This window comes from Oryza glaberrima, chromosome 7, assembly GCF_000147395.1.
Source record: "Oryza glaberrima chromosome 7, OglaRS2, whole genome shotgun sequence".
Taxonomy (NCBI): Eukaryota; Viridiplantae; Streptophyta; class Magnoliopsida; order Poales; family Poaceae; genus Oryza; species Oryza glaberrima.
Window position 1 is genome coordinate 20,450,587 of NC_068332.1, and position 16,124 is coordinate 20,466,710.

Here is a 16,124-nt window from a genome sequence, read left to right on the forward strand (position 1 = left end):
GAACGAACTGGGGCTTTCGCCCGCTCCGTGCTCCGGCCAGCGCCCACATTGCTGGGTGCAGAAGCAGAAAGCAGAAGCCGCTCGCTCCGCCCGCCCGGCCGGCCGGGCGGCACGGCACGCACTCGTATTAACTCGCGGACATGTGCGCTCGGATCTCCCGGAGCCTCAAGACGGGGGCGTCGCGTAGCTAAGCTAGCACCTGTTCTGGATACGCTTGTCTCGGTTATGATCGGCAAAGGGCCGCAAATGGACGGGAAGACAGCTCGTTTTCCGTGTAAGTCAACATGATAGGAGTACTAGCAATGAGGAGGTTATTTAAATCCACATGAAACAATTATACGCAGTTTGCAAATTGCAGCCCCCTCTGATTGAATTCGCATATAATGAGTATCCCGCACTAATTATTTCGGATGAGAAAAGGTCGAAGTGCATGTTCTACTGTTCGATTTCGTAGAGATATGCATTGCATTATCGTGTCGCAGGGATTAGATCGATCACATATAGCACAGGCCCACGAGAGACAATCAAGGAGACGTCGTCACGTCGCTCGCACTGTCGCAGGCGGTGGTGCATGCATGAATGCAAACTGAGTAGCTGACCAGGTCCATCACTCCACCAGCCCGTGAAAAAACGTACTAGTAGCAGGAGGACGGACACAGCAGCAGCGAGAGCCACCGTCGCCGCGCCACGTACTCGCACAAGCCGCGGCCCACCACACCGCCACCCATGCACGCGACGTCTCTGTCCGATCCCCTGAACTGAAACGCTGTCACGCTGGAGCGCGCACAAGCCAAAGGTGCTCCCTGTCCGACTCGGCGCGCGCTTGCCCGTATCACGTCTTCAGCGAGCGAGACGAGAGGAGGAGGCACGCAGCGGCGGCCATGTGGGGGCTAAATAATGCGGCATGGACGTGGTCCGACAGGGTTCAGGCCGGCACGAGAGCGCATGTGGAGGCTTGGGCGGCGAGGGGAAAAGAAAGGATTCTTTCGGCTTTCTGGGCTGGCTGCCCGGGCCGCTTGCAGCTTTGCGTTAAACCTCCCCCTTGTAGAAAATGCAGTAGAGATTTCGGAGGTTTGGGATCTCATTATGATGCTTTAGAACCAAGAAATGACTCCCCTATCATGTTTCACATATTTATGTAGATCTAGTTTATATAGGATTTAACAAAGATAATTCAATCTTGCGTTGCAATTTGCAGAGCTGCCTTGACGCTTGACGCTTTTGCTCTGTGCTCTGCGGTTCGGCCTGGCCGTCCAGCTACGCACCCACATGCATCGACCGAACTGGAGATAGATGTACCCCGCCTGGGCGCTGCTCTGTCCAGTCTCTGCCTCTGCTCGCACCGGGCACACCAGTTTCACCAGCGAGCGTGCGGTACGCCAGCACCACCAGACCAGATAGCACCGTCGTCTCTGCGATTTCTTTACGCGAAAAGCAGGGCGGGTTGGTTGGATCGCGAAACCGATCAGCCGAGGCGACGCCGCGACGGAGAGATTGTGCCAGCGTCAAGTTGCATGCCGACGTAACACACTTGATTTTCTTTAGTACTGAGATTTGTGCGAGGTAATAGTAGTAGTCGTAGCTTTGGCTCTCCATGCGATTCTTGGCTGCCAAAGCGGTGGCTGATGCCTCCGTGTTTTGTTTTGATGCGTCGTGGTGTTCATCGCAGGATCTCTCACGTGTTGACTGAAAATTGTTGTATTAGGTGTAGTCTCCAGGTTGCAGCTTTTTAACGACGGGGAATTATAATCAGCCTATATGGGTGGTGTATCCTTTTGAATTTTAGTACGTACGAGCACATCACACGACAAATACTCTATTACTGCTACAGTCACCAGCGCAAACATTTCTTAACAGAGATATTATTGTACTATCGGCCAGCTAGCACTTGTATACTTTTCATTTTGGATCGGTTCCGCCCTGAACGGCATTCATCTCTCTCTTTTTCTCAGTGTATACTACAGACCGAGTGAAAAATAGTTGCACCGTGCGCGTGGGACAGCTCGCAGTAATTCTTCTTCAAAACTAGTACTGCTGTTCATTCATCAGATGACAAAATGACAACCAGCAACTAGCTGGCGGCCTGGCGCTGCAGCACTTGGTGGCACACCCATCACGTGCCTGTAACGAGAAGAAAAAAAAACTTACTACTACCACAGTACTACTCTCTCTAAAAAGAATCTAATTGGTGGCTAGGATTGAGTTTTTTTAGACGAAGAGGTTAGCTAGCTGCTACTCCTTCCGTCCTATAATATAAGGATTTTGATATTTTACTTGTATTGTTTGACTATTCATCTTATTCAAAAAAAATTTAGAATTATTATTTATTTTCTGTGTGACTTACTTTATTATCTAAAGTACTATAAGCATAACTTTTTGTTTTTTATATTTACATAAATTTTTTGAATAAGATAAATAATTAAACAGTACATGCAAAATATTAAAATCTCTTGTATTAGAGGACGAAGGGAGTAGTAGTCATAGTACTCCACGCTCCACAGGCAACAACAGTGAATACTCTCCCTCTGCCCCCTCCCGTCCCTAGCTGCCCTACCCGGCCAGAATAACCAGATGACAGCCAAGCCGCGGAGGGCGATCCGTCCTTTGCCCAGTTGCCCCCGTGCGATCATTACCTCCCCAGATCCGAGCTGCTCCCACCCTCCCACCGTGTCACGATCGAAGAACTGCATGCACCATGCATCCGCGACCGCGACGGCGCGGCGGCACCGCAACCGGCCGCGGCCCATGCATATCCCCCACGCGCGGTTTTGACGAGCCGCACGCAAGCCACGCGCACCGGCAGGTTGCCGGCTACCGACGAGCGCTCCCTCGCGGTCGCGGGCGGGCGGGGCGCGGTGTGCCGGTGTCGCGGCGGAGGCATGGGCACTTGTCGCGGATGGGATGCGCATGCGCGGATCTGGGGAGACGCACATGCCGCGGCGGGGAGAGGAGAGACGTGACGCGCGGTGCGGGTTTCTTGGGGGGCGGAAATGAATTGGGGGAGGACGTGGACGCTGCCCAAGATCTGCGTAGCACGCCTGAAGTGCCGTTCCCATCGGCGAAACGCGAAATGATCGTTCGTTTCTTCTCATCGCCGCGTCAGCGCTTCGATGAGAAATACTTCTACAATACTGGCATGCTGCTGCTACGACTAACCTAGGCTCGATTCGGCAAGGCTATGTAGGAGATGATATTTTGTGGTGGTATGAACGAGCCACTCGCTCGGGTCACGGCACATGAGGTGTATGGCTGTTGGACTGCAGCTCTGCACGCATCGAGGAGAGAAAAAAAAGGCTGAGAGCATGTTCTTCGCTCAGATAAACTAATCTCTTTATGTACGAGACTCGCTCTTAAAAAAGGGATACGATCCACATGCGAACAGAATAAGCAACGGGGAATTAATGATCTAGCATAAAAAGACCAAGTAAAGACGGGAAATACATGGGTGGGGTTTGACGTCGGGTCAAAGATCGATCAACCTGTCCGTGTACCACATGTGCTAAATCAGGGTTCCTTGTTTATCACCCTGACGAAACAGGACACAAACCAAAATGCACTATAACTACGACTCAGAAATCAGAATCCTGCTCAGGGGAAAACGAAAGCGAATGATAAAGCTGGACGACGTGTCGACGTTTACGGGAACTTCAAAAGAGAGAGAGATAGAGAACGCTAACTTTACAGATCTGAACGAGATAATCCAAAGCGGCGAGAAAAAGAAAGCGAAAAAAAAAAACAGAAGAGCCAAATAAACAGACAAGCTGAAAAGGCTAAACCAGTACAGTACTCCATTAGCGACACAGTAGAAGATCGTAGAGCTCTGGACCGCTACCACACCAGGGCAGCTCTGTGCTGCTTCTCTTCTCCCCTCTCACACGGCCATTGTCGACAGCGCATTCAAGCTCTGCGTTTATGACACCCAGGATGTTTACTGCATACAGTGGCACTTCAGAATTCCTATCCTTCAGAGGGAAAGTAGAGTGCATTTACAGCCGACCTTATCATCATCTCCTGATATATGCATCTGTACATCTGCTGTATTTGATGTGTGGTCCAGGGTTGCCAATGTTCAATTTTCTTACATGTGCCGTGTTTGATCACCAAGATGCCCAAGTCTCTGACCAAAATGTATTTTGATAAAAAAAGAGGAGAAATTTTCACCCTTTCTGCTAAAAGCTAGGCAGAAACTGGATACACCTGCAAGTCCCATACAGCCATAACCTTCCAGGAGATAGCGTCAAAAGACCATACAGGCATGTGCAAAACGTCCTACTATTATTGAATTCCCAGAGCCAACAAAATGATTCATTTAGAACGTATGGGTGCTAAATACAAAAAGAAGATATGGTTGAATACACATGAATCATGATCTATTTTACTAGCATATCATATCACTTCTTGCTATAACAAATTTATATGCCTAGTCTAGAAGCTACTTGAATTGCTGGTCTGCTGGATTAACCATAGGCACCCTCTCAATTCTTACAGGCTGATCGACGCCGTCCACGGAAGGTTTGATGTAAAGATTGAACACAACGTTGGTGAATATCGTGAGGATAACAAGTGCAAGTGTTGAGAATGTTACATACGTTGGAGAAAATTCAGGAAGTTCATCTTTTGATCCCCGCCCAGTTATCATATCTCGGTCCATGTAAGGGTCTGTTTCAAGCAAATCACAGTTAGATCGGAGTACATCTCACTGTGATGTTAACATTGTTAAGAACAACTGATCAATAAACCATGATGCTGATGCAACGTGGTAGCTCTCCTAAAGACAACTGGATGGGTTTTCAGAGCAATAGAGACTCAAGATGCAAACATTATTACTGTGTTTCAAAGCTCTGTCTGCCACTTTTGGATGGCTTCATCCCCACTGAACTGTTGCTGTTGTCCTTAGGTTCTTCATAAATGACAATATGGCATGTTGTGCTACTGCATACAGAAGCAATGAAGCATTTGTCCAAGTCATGGGTGAGGCCCCTATAAACGTTGCATACTTGCATAATGTCAGAGGTTTCATTAATTGAGTAGTTTCAGTACAGAGGACTGATCCATCTCCACCAAACACTTTATAAAAAATATTTATATTTGTTGCTGAGAGATCTGTCCTGCCGACCTTTTAAAGCTCTTGATCTGATCATTGACAAAGTTAGTATGAGTGAGCCTAGTATGTTGCATAATGCATTGAGGTCTCCACGAACAGTTTCAGCCGACTGAATGATCCATCTCTTCTATTTTAAACATATATTCCATCTCCAAATATATAGGTCATTGCAGGATAACTATGGACAACATCTTAAAACTTTGATCAATAGTATATGTAAAAGTAGAACACTATACATATAATTTTGACTACTTAATCAATCATAATCTCATTAGATTTTTTGGGTTAACGAGCTTGAGAAAACGAAGATGCTTGCACGCACAAACTAGTGTAAGTTTACCACTAAAAGTTTTCAGTTGATATCAATTACTGACCCTGATGAACATAGTGAATTGTTGATGAAATGGACACAGCGCACATGTAAACTGGAAAAGCAATTTGCCATGAGCCCATGAGAGGAGGGACGAGGTAGGCAAAAGCCCAAGGGGACGTACCCGGTGGAAGAGGCGGCGCCGGCGGCCGTTCCCTGGGCTCGGAAAGCCCCTCCAGCTGCGAGTCGAGCTCCGCCAGCCGCCGCAGCGCCTCCTCAGCCCGCGGCTCGCGCTCCTCCCCCGACCCCGGCCCCGGCCCCTTCTCCGACGACGAGAAGGCGACCACGTCGGAGCACCGCCTCCTCCCGCTTCCGCCCACTGCACGTGTGTTATCGGCGAGGAATCTCAAGCTCGCTCCGCCGACGGCGATCGCCGGGAACGGGACGAAGCGGAGATGCATCCTCGCCGCCGCGCACAGCCGCGATGTGGATAACGTACTGAAGGATTTCTTTTCGATTTTAGCGAGATAATAACTGGGCTGGATCTAAGCCCAATAAGGCCCATTATTATCTCACGATGGGCTTAGCCCAAAATGGGCCCAGTTTTAGCGGTCGGCGTGGGGGCCCATAAGATGGGATCTCGTGTTCCCCACCGGCCACGGCCATCAGATTCATCGTGTGTAGCGAAGCACTCGACGGAATCCGGAAGCGAAGCGAGCGGAGAACGCCGACGAGCACACCACCGCCGCCGCCGGCGGCTCACGGTCTACCCACGCGCGTGGAAGCGGGGCGATGGAGGCGTCGGGATCCGAGCCGGGGCGGCCATGGACGGTGTCCGCCACCTGGGCTCCGGCTGGCGGCGCGGCCGTGGAGGACGCCGTCTCGTTCGAGACGTCCGCCGACGACGCGGAGGCCGTCCCCTCCGCCGTCTTCCTTGAACGCCCTTCCCCCGATGGCGACGGCGACGCTCCTCCCTGCGAGGTCACTGGTGAGTCGTCGTTTTTGACTTGGGGGGTAGCTTAGCTCTCTGGGCTTGTCAGAATTTTGCGAGTTTGCCGCGGGATCGCGGTGTTTGCGTTGGTCCGATCGGATGCAGGTGCACTCACTGTTGTGAATTTTAGTTTTGCAGCATCTAGTCTAGCTTATGGTCGGATAAACCCTAGTAGGCTGGTAGAACCAACCGAACCTAGTAGGCTGGTAGAATCAACCGAAGTGGTTATCGCTGTTCGAGTTCTAGTGCGTGAATCATTCATAGTTATCGTTAAAATGTTCTAATGCGTAGAGTCCATGGATTGGAGGTATCTGTTTTAGAGATCCTTTCGTAACTTGAGGAATCGTTTCGAGTTTCGACTAATACCTTAAGATAAAAATTATGACAGGTTAGTATGTCATATAACGGATTCATTTGCTACTGTCTACTGGTTATTGTTTGCGTGATACTCTTAAACTTAAGCTTCTTATGCTTCCATGACCAGAGCATTCTTAATTGATAACTGATAGTTTGCGTTACTATTTAGGAAAATATCTGGCTAAGTTTTTACTACTTTAGATTTGATTTTTCCATCAGTGGTAAGCGGTAAGTGTAGATACCTAGTCTTGTAGTGAAGCTGTTGCACTGCGAACAGTCCAAGCATCATCGATCATACTGAAGTCTCAATGATGTATTTGTTCAATTCCTTTGTACTGTCAATTTGCAGAAATTGGAGCTACCTGATATTAGGAATTCAAACAATTTATTGAATTGGTGGCATTTCTTTTTGGAAGATGAGGATTGGGTGATATTACCACAGAAAGCTCTAAGCACTGTATACTTGCAGAAATTGTAGAGTTGCTAATATTAGGAAAGTATCTGTACTATAGTTTCGTCATCCTCATCAAACTACTACTAGTATTTCTTTTATGAAAGTAAAAGGAACTGGCAGTATTCCATTGAAAGTTGAAACCTTTACATGGAATTCTGTATAAACTACAAAGCCCATCGTGCCGAATTTTGAGTCGATTTTCTTTTCATTGATTCATTGTATAAATTTCAAGTCAGTGTCTCACATCTCATAGCATATACAGCACAGTACCTAGCATGATGAAAATCTAAGCTATTTTTCCATTTCAGTATGCATATATCTGATTCACAGCTGTTCATCAGTTCATTTCAGGGGAAAGTATGAGATTCACAGGGTGTATGTGCGAAGCACAGCTCGGATTTATGAAATATACTATACAACTGACCCCAAGGATAGCTCTAAGGATTATCTATGCACTGTGCGTTGTGGACCTGCAGTTAAAGAGCCACTCCCCTCTGCTGAAGAAAGTATGCCCCAATGGAGTAGTGATGCCTCAACTAGTGAAAAGCATGAGCATGAAACCAAAAGCGTAAGCAGTAGTATTGATGAAGATAGCTGGGTTGATGTCAAAATCCCAGAGTTACATGTGGAAAAGAACAGATCTAAATCTCAAGAACCTAATGCAATTGGAGCCAAACAGGAAACCACTCTGGTAAAGCCTTATTTCTTGGTTTGTATCATGAAAGATTGTTAAATACTCAACCATAAACTTCTGCTGGGAGTGCTCCTATTGTGATATTAGCTTCTAACATTTTTCTGTAACTTTGTTTCGCTATGTGGAATGCAGGCACACTATGAAGCAACTGCTGAGATAACTGATGCAAGCCCATGTGTATCTCTAACTGTTCGCCTCCTTTCACTTCAGTCAAAAACATCAGTGCACATCGAGGAGATTTACATATTTGCTGATCCTGTTGAGCCAACCAATGATGAATCAGAAACACGTCCTGGAAACATGGGAGGTAGTTCTTTGTTGGCTATGCTTGTCCCTAGCCTCATGCAAATGTCCAAATCAAGGAACCAGAAAACGGACAATAAATATTTTTCTGATGCCTCAAGGACTCAGCTTTCCCAAGGTTGTGCAATGGCAGTGAATAATAGTCCATGTGAAAATGTAGTGCGAGATGCAGAGCCGTGTAGCACAGATGATTTAAATTTCAAGTCAGCAGGGATGGAAAGCAAACTAAATGCTATAGATGGCGATACAATAACTTATGAAAAAGGCAACCATTATGAGCTAAAGGATTCCAAGTCTATTCTATTGCCTATACAAACAACAGAAAATACACAAGCTCCTTTGACAAAGAACCAGAGTGTGTCAAATACAGATCAGCCTGTTACTCCTCTCATGGATGAAAATCCAAATCCTTACAGTCGCATTGAGGGAAAGCTGGATACTCTTCTCTCTAAGATGGAGAAGATGGAACTATACTGCTCCAGGTTTGACGATGGTATGATGAGGCCTATCTGTAGCATCGAGTCAAGGCTTCAGCGATTGGAACAACAGTTTGATGTGTTCTCTATGGAGATTAAGACTTTACAAGCTTCTTCTGCAAGAATGACAGCCCCAGATGGTTTATCTGATATGATTAATCCACAGGATAAAACAGATAATGATGGTAAGGCTGAAAATTCTGCTTCCACAACCAACAGGCAGCCAGGTCTGGTTGTCAGAGCACCAGAGTTTTCTTTAGAAGAATCCTTCAGTTGCGATAAGTCCAATGAAAATGCAGTTACCTTACGTGGACCGAGCATGGTGCCAAGGCTTCTTGTTAAGGCTCCTGATTTTGTTTCTGAATCTGAGTTTGCTTGTGAGAAGCTTCATGATGGGTCTTTCTCACCAGTTGATTTTGCTCTGTCTTCTGAGAAAGAACCTAAAACTTCCCCAGGTTTAGTTGTCAAGGTTCCAGAATTTCCAAATGATTCAGATGATGAATTGGAGGAAGAGAAAGAAACAGAAGTTGGTGATCATGATGATGGTCATACAAAATCTGATGCTGCTTTGAGTGAAAGCACTGTTGACAGCTTCAAAAGCAAATCTCATGTATCTGTCGATGGTGCTCTAGCATCAGCCTTGGAGGCACTTCTTGGTTCAACCAAGAAAACACCATCTTCGCAATCTGCTGCTTGCCCTGCCAGTAATTCAACTGCTGAAAATACTACTGATTCTTCTACCTGCCCATTTTCTTCTGAACAAGTTGATGAGACATCCACTAATGATGGCTCGGCTGGCCAATTATCTGGTACATTCGTTGATGCAAATAAGGTCAATACCTTCATATCTTGTGAGGAAGCAGATGCAGTTCCACAAACTTATCTCTCTAAGGCAAACTTGAAGGCTGAGGTAAACGATCTGAATAATGTTCTCGATTTGAACATGATGGCATTTGCTGAAAGCACAGAACCCTTGTGTGTTCCACAGCTTCACACAGTTGAGGAATCTAAAGATGTTGGAAGCCAAGCAAATCTAAAGAATAATGGCTCTAGTTCATACATGATGCAATCCATTGCAAACACTGAGCACATCATCGCTCCTTCTCAGCTTCCTACTGTCTTGGAATCTATTAATGATGGACAACAGTTGAATGGCAACAGATCTACCTTGTCCTTGGCAGAGTTTCTTGTGGCAAGAAATGCTAACTTTAGTAAGAATGTGATTTCTGAAGCATTATCTAGTAATGGTGGTGCTGAAATGCATACCTTCAAGAGAACATCGATGGAATCTGCTAAGAATATAAAGGATATCAGTCAACTTCTGCTGCAGAAAGCTCTAGAGGTTAATGAGGATGACAGTGCTAAGTTTTCTGTTTCTGGTGGGATGAACTCTTGTTGTCTTAGAGCCTTTACTGATTCCAAGAAAAGATGCATTGAGAGCAGCGGCTTGGAGGCAAGCCTCAATGATAGCTTTACAAAATCAGAGGTAGAGCACTCCTTGTCAGATTTGTGTAGTATGGAGTCATTTAGTGCAGAACCTGCTAGAGAAGCTGTCGGCTCAGGTGGTGTCACAGCTGGAAATTGTGTTGATGATCCTTTTACAGGTAGTTCTACTGTAAACCCAACTGCAGGCGAAGAGCTGCAAAAGGTGTGTGACTTGCTTTACGAGTACAATGATGATGTTTTAGGCATGGCTTTCGTGGCAAAGAAAACAAGTAAGAGCAGCCCTTCTCTCGAAGTCCTACTTGCTGAATCATCTGATTCGGAAGCGGAAATTTCTGATGCGAAGGACACTGACAATGATGCTGGCTTAAGTTCAGCTAGGTTGTTTAGTACATTCTCGTCTTCAGATGATGAAGCTCCTCGCACTGATGAACCTATAATTGATGTAGTTGATCTGCCAACACCATTGGATGCATATGCTTCTTCCAAGAACGAGCTGGTTGATGATGAGTCTTTGCTTGATATGGATGATCCGCCAATTCCTCCAGAGTCGTATGCTTCTGTCCTAAGCGACATGCATCATGCATGTCTAAATGATCAATCAAAACCTTCAGGGACATTCGCTGAAGAGGGCAATGGAGAGTATCCTGACAGCCTTATATAGGTTCAATCAACATTGTCCCACTTGTTAGAAATAAGTCGAACATACTCAAAAAGCCTCAGCTGCACTACTTTTTTTGTTGGTTTTACTGTACATATATCAACGTTTGCTTCCACGCCCATGCGGTTTTCTGTACATATAAGACTTACTGTGAGTAAACAATTTACCTTTTGGTATTACCTGTGTACACTTATCACCTGTCCTTTCACAGTTTCACTGCTGGCCATTCAACCTTAAGCAGTCAGCAAGTAAGCATCACAAGAAAAGGCTGAAAAGCGCCCAGATTTCCACTCTATACAGTTACCATCTTGTGACTTCGTCTTTTCACGTGGTTGACGAATATCCTGAACTACCAGAGACCGACTCATCATTCCAAACCAGGTATGACTTGTTATGAGGTAAATTATGTTCACCACCGTAGAGTTGGATTGCCCGATTTACTGCAACTGTTTCATTCATACCTTCTCTGATCCACTGTAACTGCTAGGAAATTTCTCTTTCTTTCTCTAATCATGCAACCAGGTATGTCTAATGTTCACCGTAGAGTTGGATTGCACGATTTACTCGATTGTTTCATACCTTCTCTGATCCTTGTGATCCACTGTAACTGTTAGGATCTTTCTTTCTTTTTTTCCCCCTCTAATCATGCATTCATGCAGCCACTTATTTCTAGCAGGTCAGTTTCTGGAACACGCCATGTTACGTGATGAAACACAAGAACAGGGCTACATAATGTACACATGTGAGCTTGCTTGGCGCCCCAGCGGTCTGCACCACATGGACTAATCCTTAATTCCTCATGCCATGGGCCAGGTGAAATCGTCGTCCCACACGGTACAGCTACAGCATTAACACTGCAGCCGGCCAGCCTTCGCCATGGCGTCCAAGTTCAAGGAAAGCATGGATTCGTATCAATTTGCGGCTCAACTGAAAAGGCGCGGACGTACAGAAATTTCAGGTATGGTCGGATCCAAACTTATTAGGATTGGTCGCTTTCTTATTGGATGATACTGTGCGAGATTTTCCCACAAGAATCTGTGCGTATACGGACTTTGGAATAGAGTCAATGCACCGCGATCACACCATCACTTGTCTAGGAGCACTTTCACTGTGTGACCATATCCAATCTAAACAGAAATATAGCCACAAGAGAATGTAGGGGGGTGCTGTTTGTCGGAAAACACCCTTATCAAAAACATTGGTATTATCAAACTTTGGTACGATAACAAATTGAACAATGAAACAGCTCCAACTATCATAGCGCTACCAAAATTTGATAATTTTTGGAACCTTACACTAAATCTGGTAAGACCTCAAACCAAACATCACCATCCCTATCGTTACCTTACCAAGTAAAGCAAAACTTGTTAAGATTATTTTGGCATTTCTGCCCTTTCGTCCGTCGCTCTTCTCATGCGGCATATTCGACTCTTAATTACTCGGCCCAGACCCAACGCTGGCCTTACAAGTCTCTCGTTTATCAACCATCATCAATAACCTTATCAAATTTGGATAATTATAGAACTTTGCATTCTACATCAAAATCTGATAAGGCCTCGAACCAGATGTCACCATCACATCTTTAACATATTAAAATTTGGTAAGGTTTATTTTGATTATAAACCAAACATGCGCATAAATCTCATCACACTCTTCACTGTGCCCAATTTAAACGGAATATTTTAGTAAGAAGAAACATCTTAATCTTACCGCACAATGGAATCTGAATACGGCTTCAGTTTAACTAAGTTATCTGAATACGGCTTCAGTTTAACTAAGTTAAAAAAAAACTCGAATACTCCATATTAAAAACTGCTATAAAAATCCAGAGATCAGTTTTTTTTTTAAAAAAAGCAGAGATGCAGATGATGGGATAATCCAACTGTCGACTGGATTGCAAATGGCACTTTCAGATATACTGGTACCATAATAGTACTGTTTAATAACTGCAGTTCCTCTCGAAGTCTCACCTTTGTTAGTGTGAGAGCGAGCTGATGTGACATTTGACAAACAACTCAATCCTCAATTCAGGCACTTTGTCCTCGATGTGTTATTTACAGCTACGCAGTAAACTCGTCAGGACAATATGAAAGATCAACACACGTTCTAATGCTCAAACTCAATTATTCAAAGTGAAACCGCCAAACCGGTGGGTCACATGCCGGAATCAAGGCGGTAGGGTTCAGTACTCTATGCTCAAGTCCTCTTCCTAAATGGTGCATTCATGTCCTTTTGTCAAAATATTGTTAAGCACTTATGAAGCCATAAAAGAAGCAGGACAAGGTGCCGGACTGCAGAGAAACTTCACTCGTACTCCTACATAGAATGAAGTGAAGGAAGCCACTGAAATGGTGGTCAAGCAATTACACAAAACAGGTAGCTCCATATCTTGTTCATATTGACATACACAATCCTTGATGATGACAAAAAACAAATTACAGGCAGCTCTTGTCCCCCTCACCATAAGCTATAAGGGGCAGAGCACCATCCAACTTATGCTATTTACTTGTTCTGTCTGTCCCTCCCAACTTTGCAATACCCTTATCAAGCACAAGAAAGTAAAGAGAACAAGAAAAAAAGAAAAAAAAAGAGGATATGATGACAGTACATCATACATGTGGATACAACACTAAAACGAGAGTTCCACACAGCAACCACATCACAGCACTGATCCCTGCGTGTGAAGCGAAGCGGTGAACGATCAGCCGCCGGCGCCGGCGACGACGACGACGGCGACGGCGGCGAGCAAAGCAGAGAGGAGGAGGAGGGGAAGAGGGTGGCGCGGGCGCTCAGAAGAAGGAGCGCTTGGATGGCGCCCTCCCCACGGCCCTCATGAAGTTGGCGAGCTCCAGCACGCGCGCCACCTTGGTGCCCCTCTTCGCCTCCGCCGACGCCCGCTTCTCCTCCGCCTTCCGCCGCGCCTTCGCCACCTCGTTCTGCGCCTTCTCCATCGCCTTGGCCCTCTTCTCCTCCAGCTTCCTCTGCAACACACCCCCAATTCCATCAGAATCCAGAGCTCGATTGGTAGAAATCAATGGCGATTAGATGATGGATTTCGTTTTGGTTTCTTGTTTTACCTCGTACTTCTTGAGCCAGGCGTTGGCCTTCTCGACCTGGTCGCCCTCCCAGCCATTGATGACGACCTCCTCGCGCTTGAAGCGGTTGTTGACCTTGGCGACCTCGGCGATCTGCCACGCGGCGATCTTGGACTCCACCTCCTCCTTCTTCACCTGCCCCACCGACACCTCGTCGCCGTGGCCGCCGCCCGCCGACGACACGTCGCCGGGAGCGGGGAGCGCGAGGTGGGCGCGGCGAGGGGACGGGATGGGGTTGCTGTCCGGGACGATGGCGAGCGGGTTCGTCTCCTCGAGCTCGTCCTCCCCGATCCTCCCCAGCGCGTCGTCCACCCCGGCGCGGCTGGAGTCCCCGCCGTTCGCGGCTGCTGCGGCGGCGGCGGCGGCGTTGGCGTTGGCGTTGGCTGCTGCGGCGACCATGGCCGAGAACTCCCTGCTCATAGTAGGAAAGAGCTCACTTGGGGCGGTGTCGCTCCCCACGGAGCGGATCGACGTGTGCCTGCTCCCCGCCGCGGACTCCCACGACTCCCTCCTCCGCCGGTGGTACGACGACGGCTGGCTCGGCGTCGGCGTCGGCGTCGGCGGCGGGCTCAGCGCGTGGATGTCCCTGAACTCCGGCTCCTCGAGCTCCTCCTCCACCACCACCTCCTCCTCCCTCTCCTCACCCCCGCTTCTGACGACGATCTCCCGGCCGGTGCTGATGACAATCTCCCGGTCGTCGGCGCCGCGGCTGCTGCTGCTCCTGCTACCACTAGCCGCCGTATGTTCACTCAACATGTGTCGCCGCCGTGGGTGAGGTCGTCGTCGCCGTCGCCGCCGCCGCCGCTAGTGCTCAGCCACTAGCACACACGCGTAACCATCGGCGTCTTGCTCTTCTTCCTCCTCTTCGCTTCTCCGAGCTGAGCTGTGGTGGTGAGTGATGAGTAGGATCGGATGCCTAGCTTGGTTAAATAGGCGGGAGAAGAGGGGGAGGTGGGCCCGGGCGTGTCAGTGTCGCTGAGCCAGTGCCCGCCATTGGAGGGGTAGTTTGGGTATTTCCGTTTCGATCCCCATTTCGTGTGCCTTTTGGGCGGCTTCGTCTCGCTTTCTGATTTTGGAGGGGTCTGTATGTGTGTGTTTATTTTTGGGGGGTAAGGTTTAGAGGTTAGAGTGTGCAAAGTGCGCTGACTCACACAATCATATAGTTTTAACATTAACAAGCGCCGTATGATTATTTTTTCCCTTTGATTAGTAGTACAGGTTTGGATTGGATACGTGACCCATTTTTTAGGGCAAAGCGTGAAGGTTCTAGCCTTATCTTTTCCTACATGTTTGGTTACGTACTTCCACTGTACGATCATACGTCGCCGTAAAATCTTTTTAAATGGATCGATGGATATTACTCCCCCTTACCAATAAAAATCTGAGCTTTATTGATTTTTATGAGGACACTAAGTTGGTTTTTTTTTACGAAGTGAGTAGTTGTTTTTTAATGGACTAGTTTGATGTTCTAAATAGATTAATTAATATAATACTCCATTTAGGGACGGGACATATGATATATTATCTGATTTTCCTAATGAATTAATTAATTGTAAAATAATAGATAACTTGTTCTAAAATATTATTCTAAACAGTTTATATATAAAAAGTTCTTAAAATACCATGTTTCTAGACTTGTAAAACATGTCCACGATAATCTATAATTTGTTAAGGAAAAGAACAAGCCTCAATCCAATTGCTACTTGCTATAGTGGTTTGGGTCAGGCGGCCGCAATGACCTTACACAAAGTATATGGTTAAGGGCTCATTCGGATTGGAGGCTTTTCCCGGGAATTTCATAGGAATACTGTTCACATGGGATTTTTTCCTATCCTATCGTTCGGATCGTAAAAAGTGGTTATGGGAAAATTGTAGGAAAAAATCCTTTGCTGCTGATTCCACAGGAAAAACGGAGGAAAATTCCATCCACTTCAATCTCTTGTTTCATTCCCTTTGACAGAATCAAGCCAATCAAGCAATAAAACAACCACTAGATAATAAGCAAGACAGACGGGATAAGCAAGATAGCGGTAGATAATAAATACAGTATACAGATTACTCCTCGATTACTTTTTATTTTCTTTCCTGTAAACCGAATGCTCTCAACTTTTATATTCCTGCTTTTTTCAATCCTATGTTTTCAACGTGATTTTCTTTCAAATTCCTACGTTTTTCCTATCCTGTGTTTTTTCTTTTCCTGTGTTCCGAATAGGCCCTAAATGAATATAACACCATT

At 46.4% G+C, this 16,124-nt stretch overlaps 3 protein-coding genes across 3 annotated transcripts; 1 reads left to right on the forward strand and 2 right to left on the reverse strand.

Annotated features, from left to right (window-relative positions):
* Positions 1 to 4,258: 4,258 nt before the first annotated feature.
* LOC127778317 (uncharacterized) lies at positions 4,259 to 6,001 on the reverse strand. The gene is made up of 2 exons (XM_052304902.1): positions 5,599 to 6,001; positions 4,259 to 4,659 (listed from the first exon to the last, which is right to left on the reverse strand). The coding sequence occupies exons 1-2, from the start codon at positions 5,873 to 5,875 to the stop codon at positions 4,433 to 4,435; spliced, it is 504 nt and encodes a 167-aa protein (XP_052160862.1). The 5' UTR covers positions 5,876 to 6,001; the 3' UTR covers positions 4,259 to 4,432.
* Positions 6,002 to 6,074: 73 nt separating this feature from the next.
* LOC127778315 (uncharacterized) lies at positions 6,075 to 10,882 on the forward strand. Its single transcript, XM_052304899.1, has 3 exons — positions 6,075 to 6,402; positions 7,558 to 7,907; positions 8,043 to 10,882. The coding sequence occupies exons 1-3, from the start codon at positions 6,207 to 6,209 to the stop codon at positions 10,794 to 10,796; spliced, it is 3,300 nt and encodes a 1,099-aa protein (XP_052160859.1). The 5' UTR covers positions 6,075 to 6,206; the 3' UTR covers positions 10,797 to 10,882.
* Positions 10,883 to 13,156: 2,274 nt separating this feature from the next.
* On the reverse strand, positions 13,157 to 14,796 carry LOC127778316 (remorin 4.1). Its single transcript, XM_052304901.1, has 2 exons — positions 13,871 to 14,796; positions 13,157 to 13,774 (listed from the first exon to the last, which is right to left on the reverse strand). The coding sequence occupies exons 1-2, from the start codon at positions 14,642 to 14,644 to the stop codon at positions 13,583 to 13,585; spliced, it is 966 nt and encodes a 321-aa protein (XP_052160861.1). The 5' UTR covers positions 14,645 to 14,796; the 3' UTR covers positions 13,157 to 13,582.
* Positions 14,797 to 16,124: the final 1,328 nt, after the last annotated feature.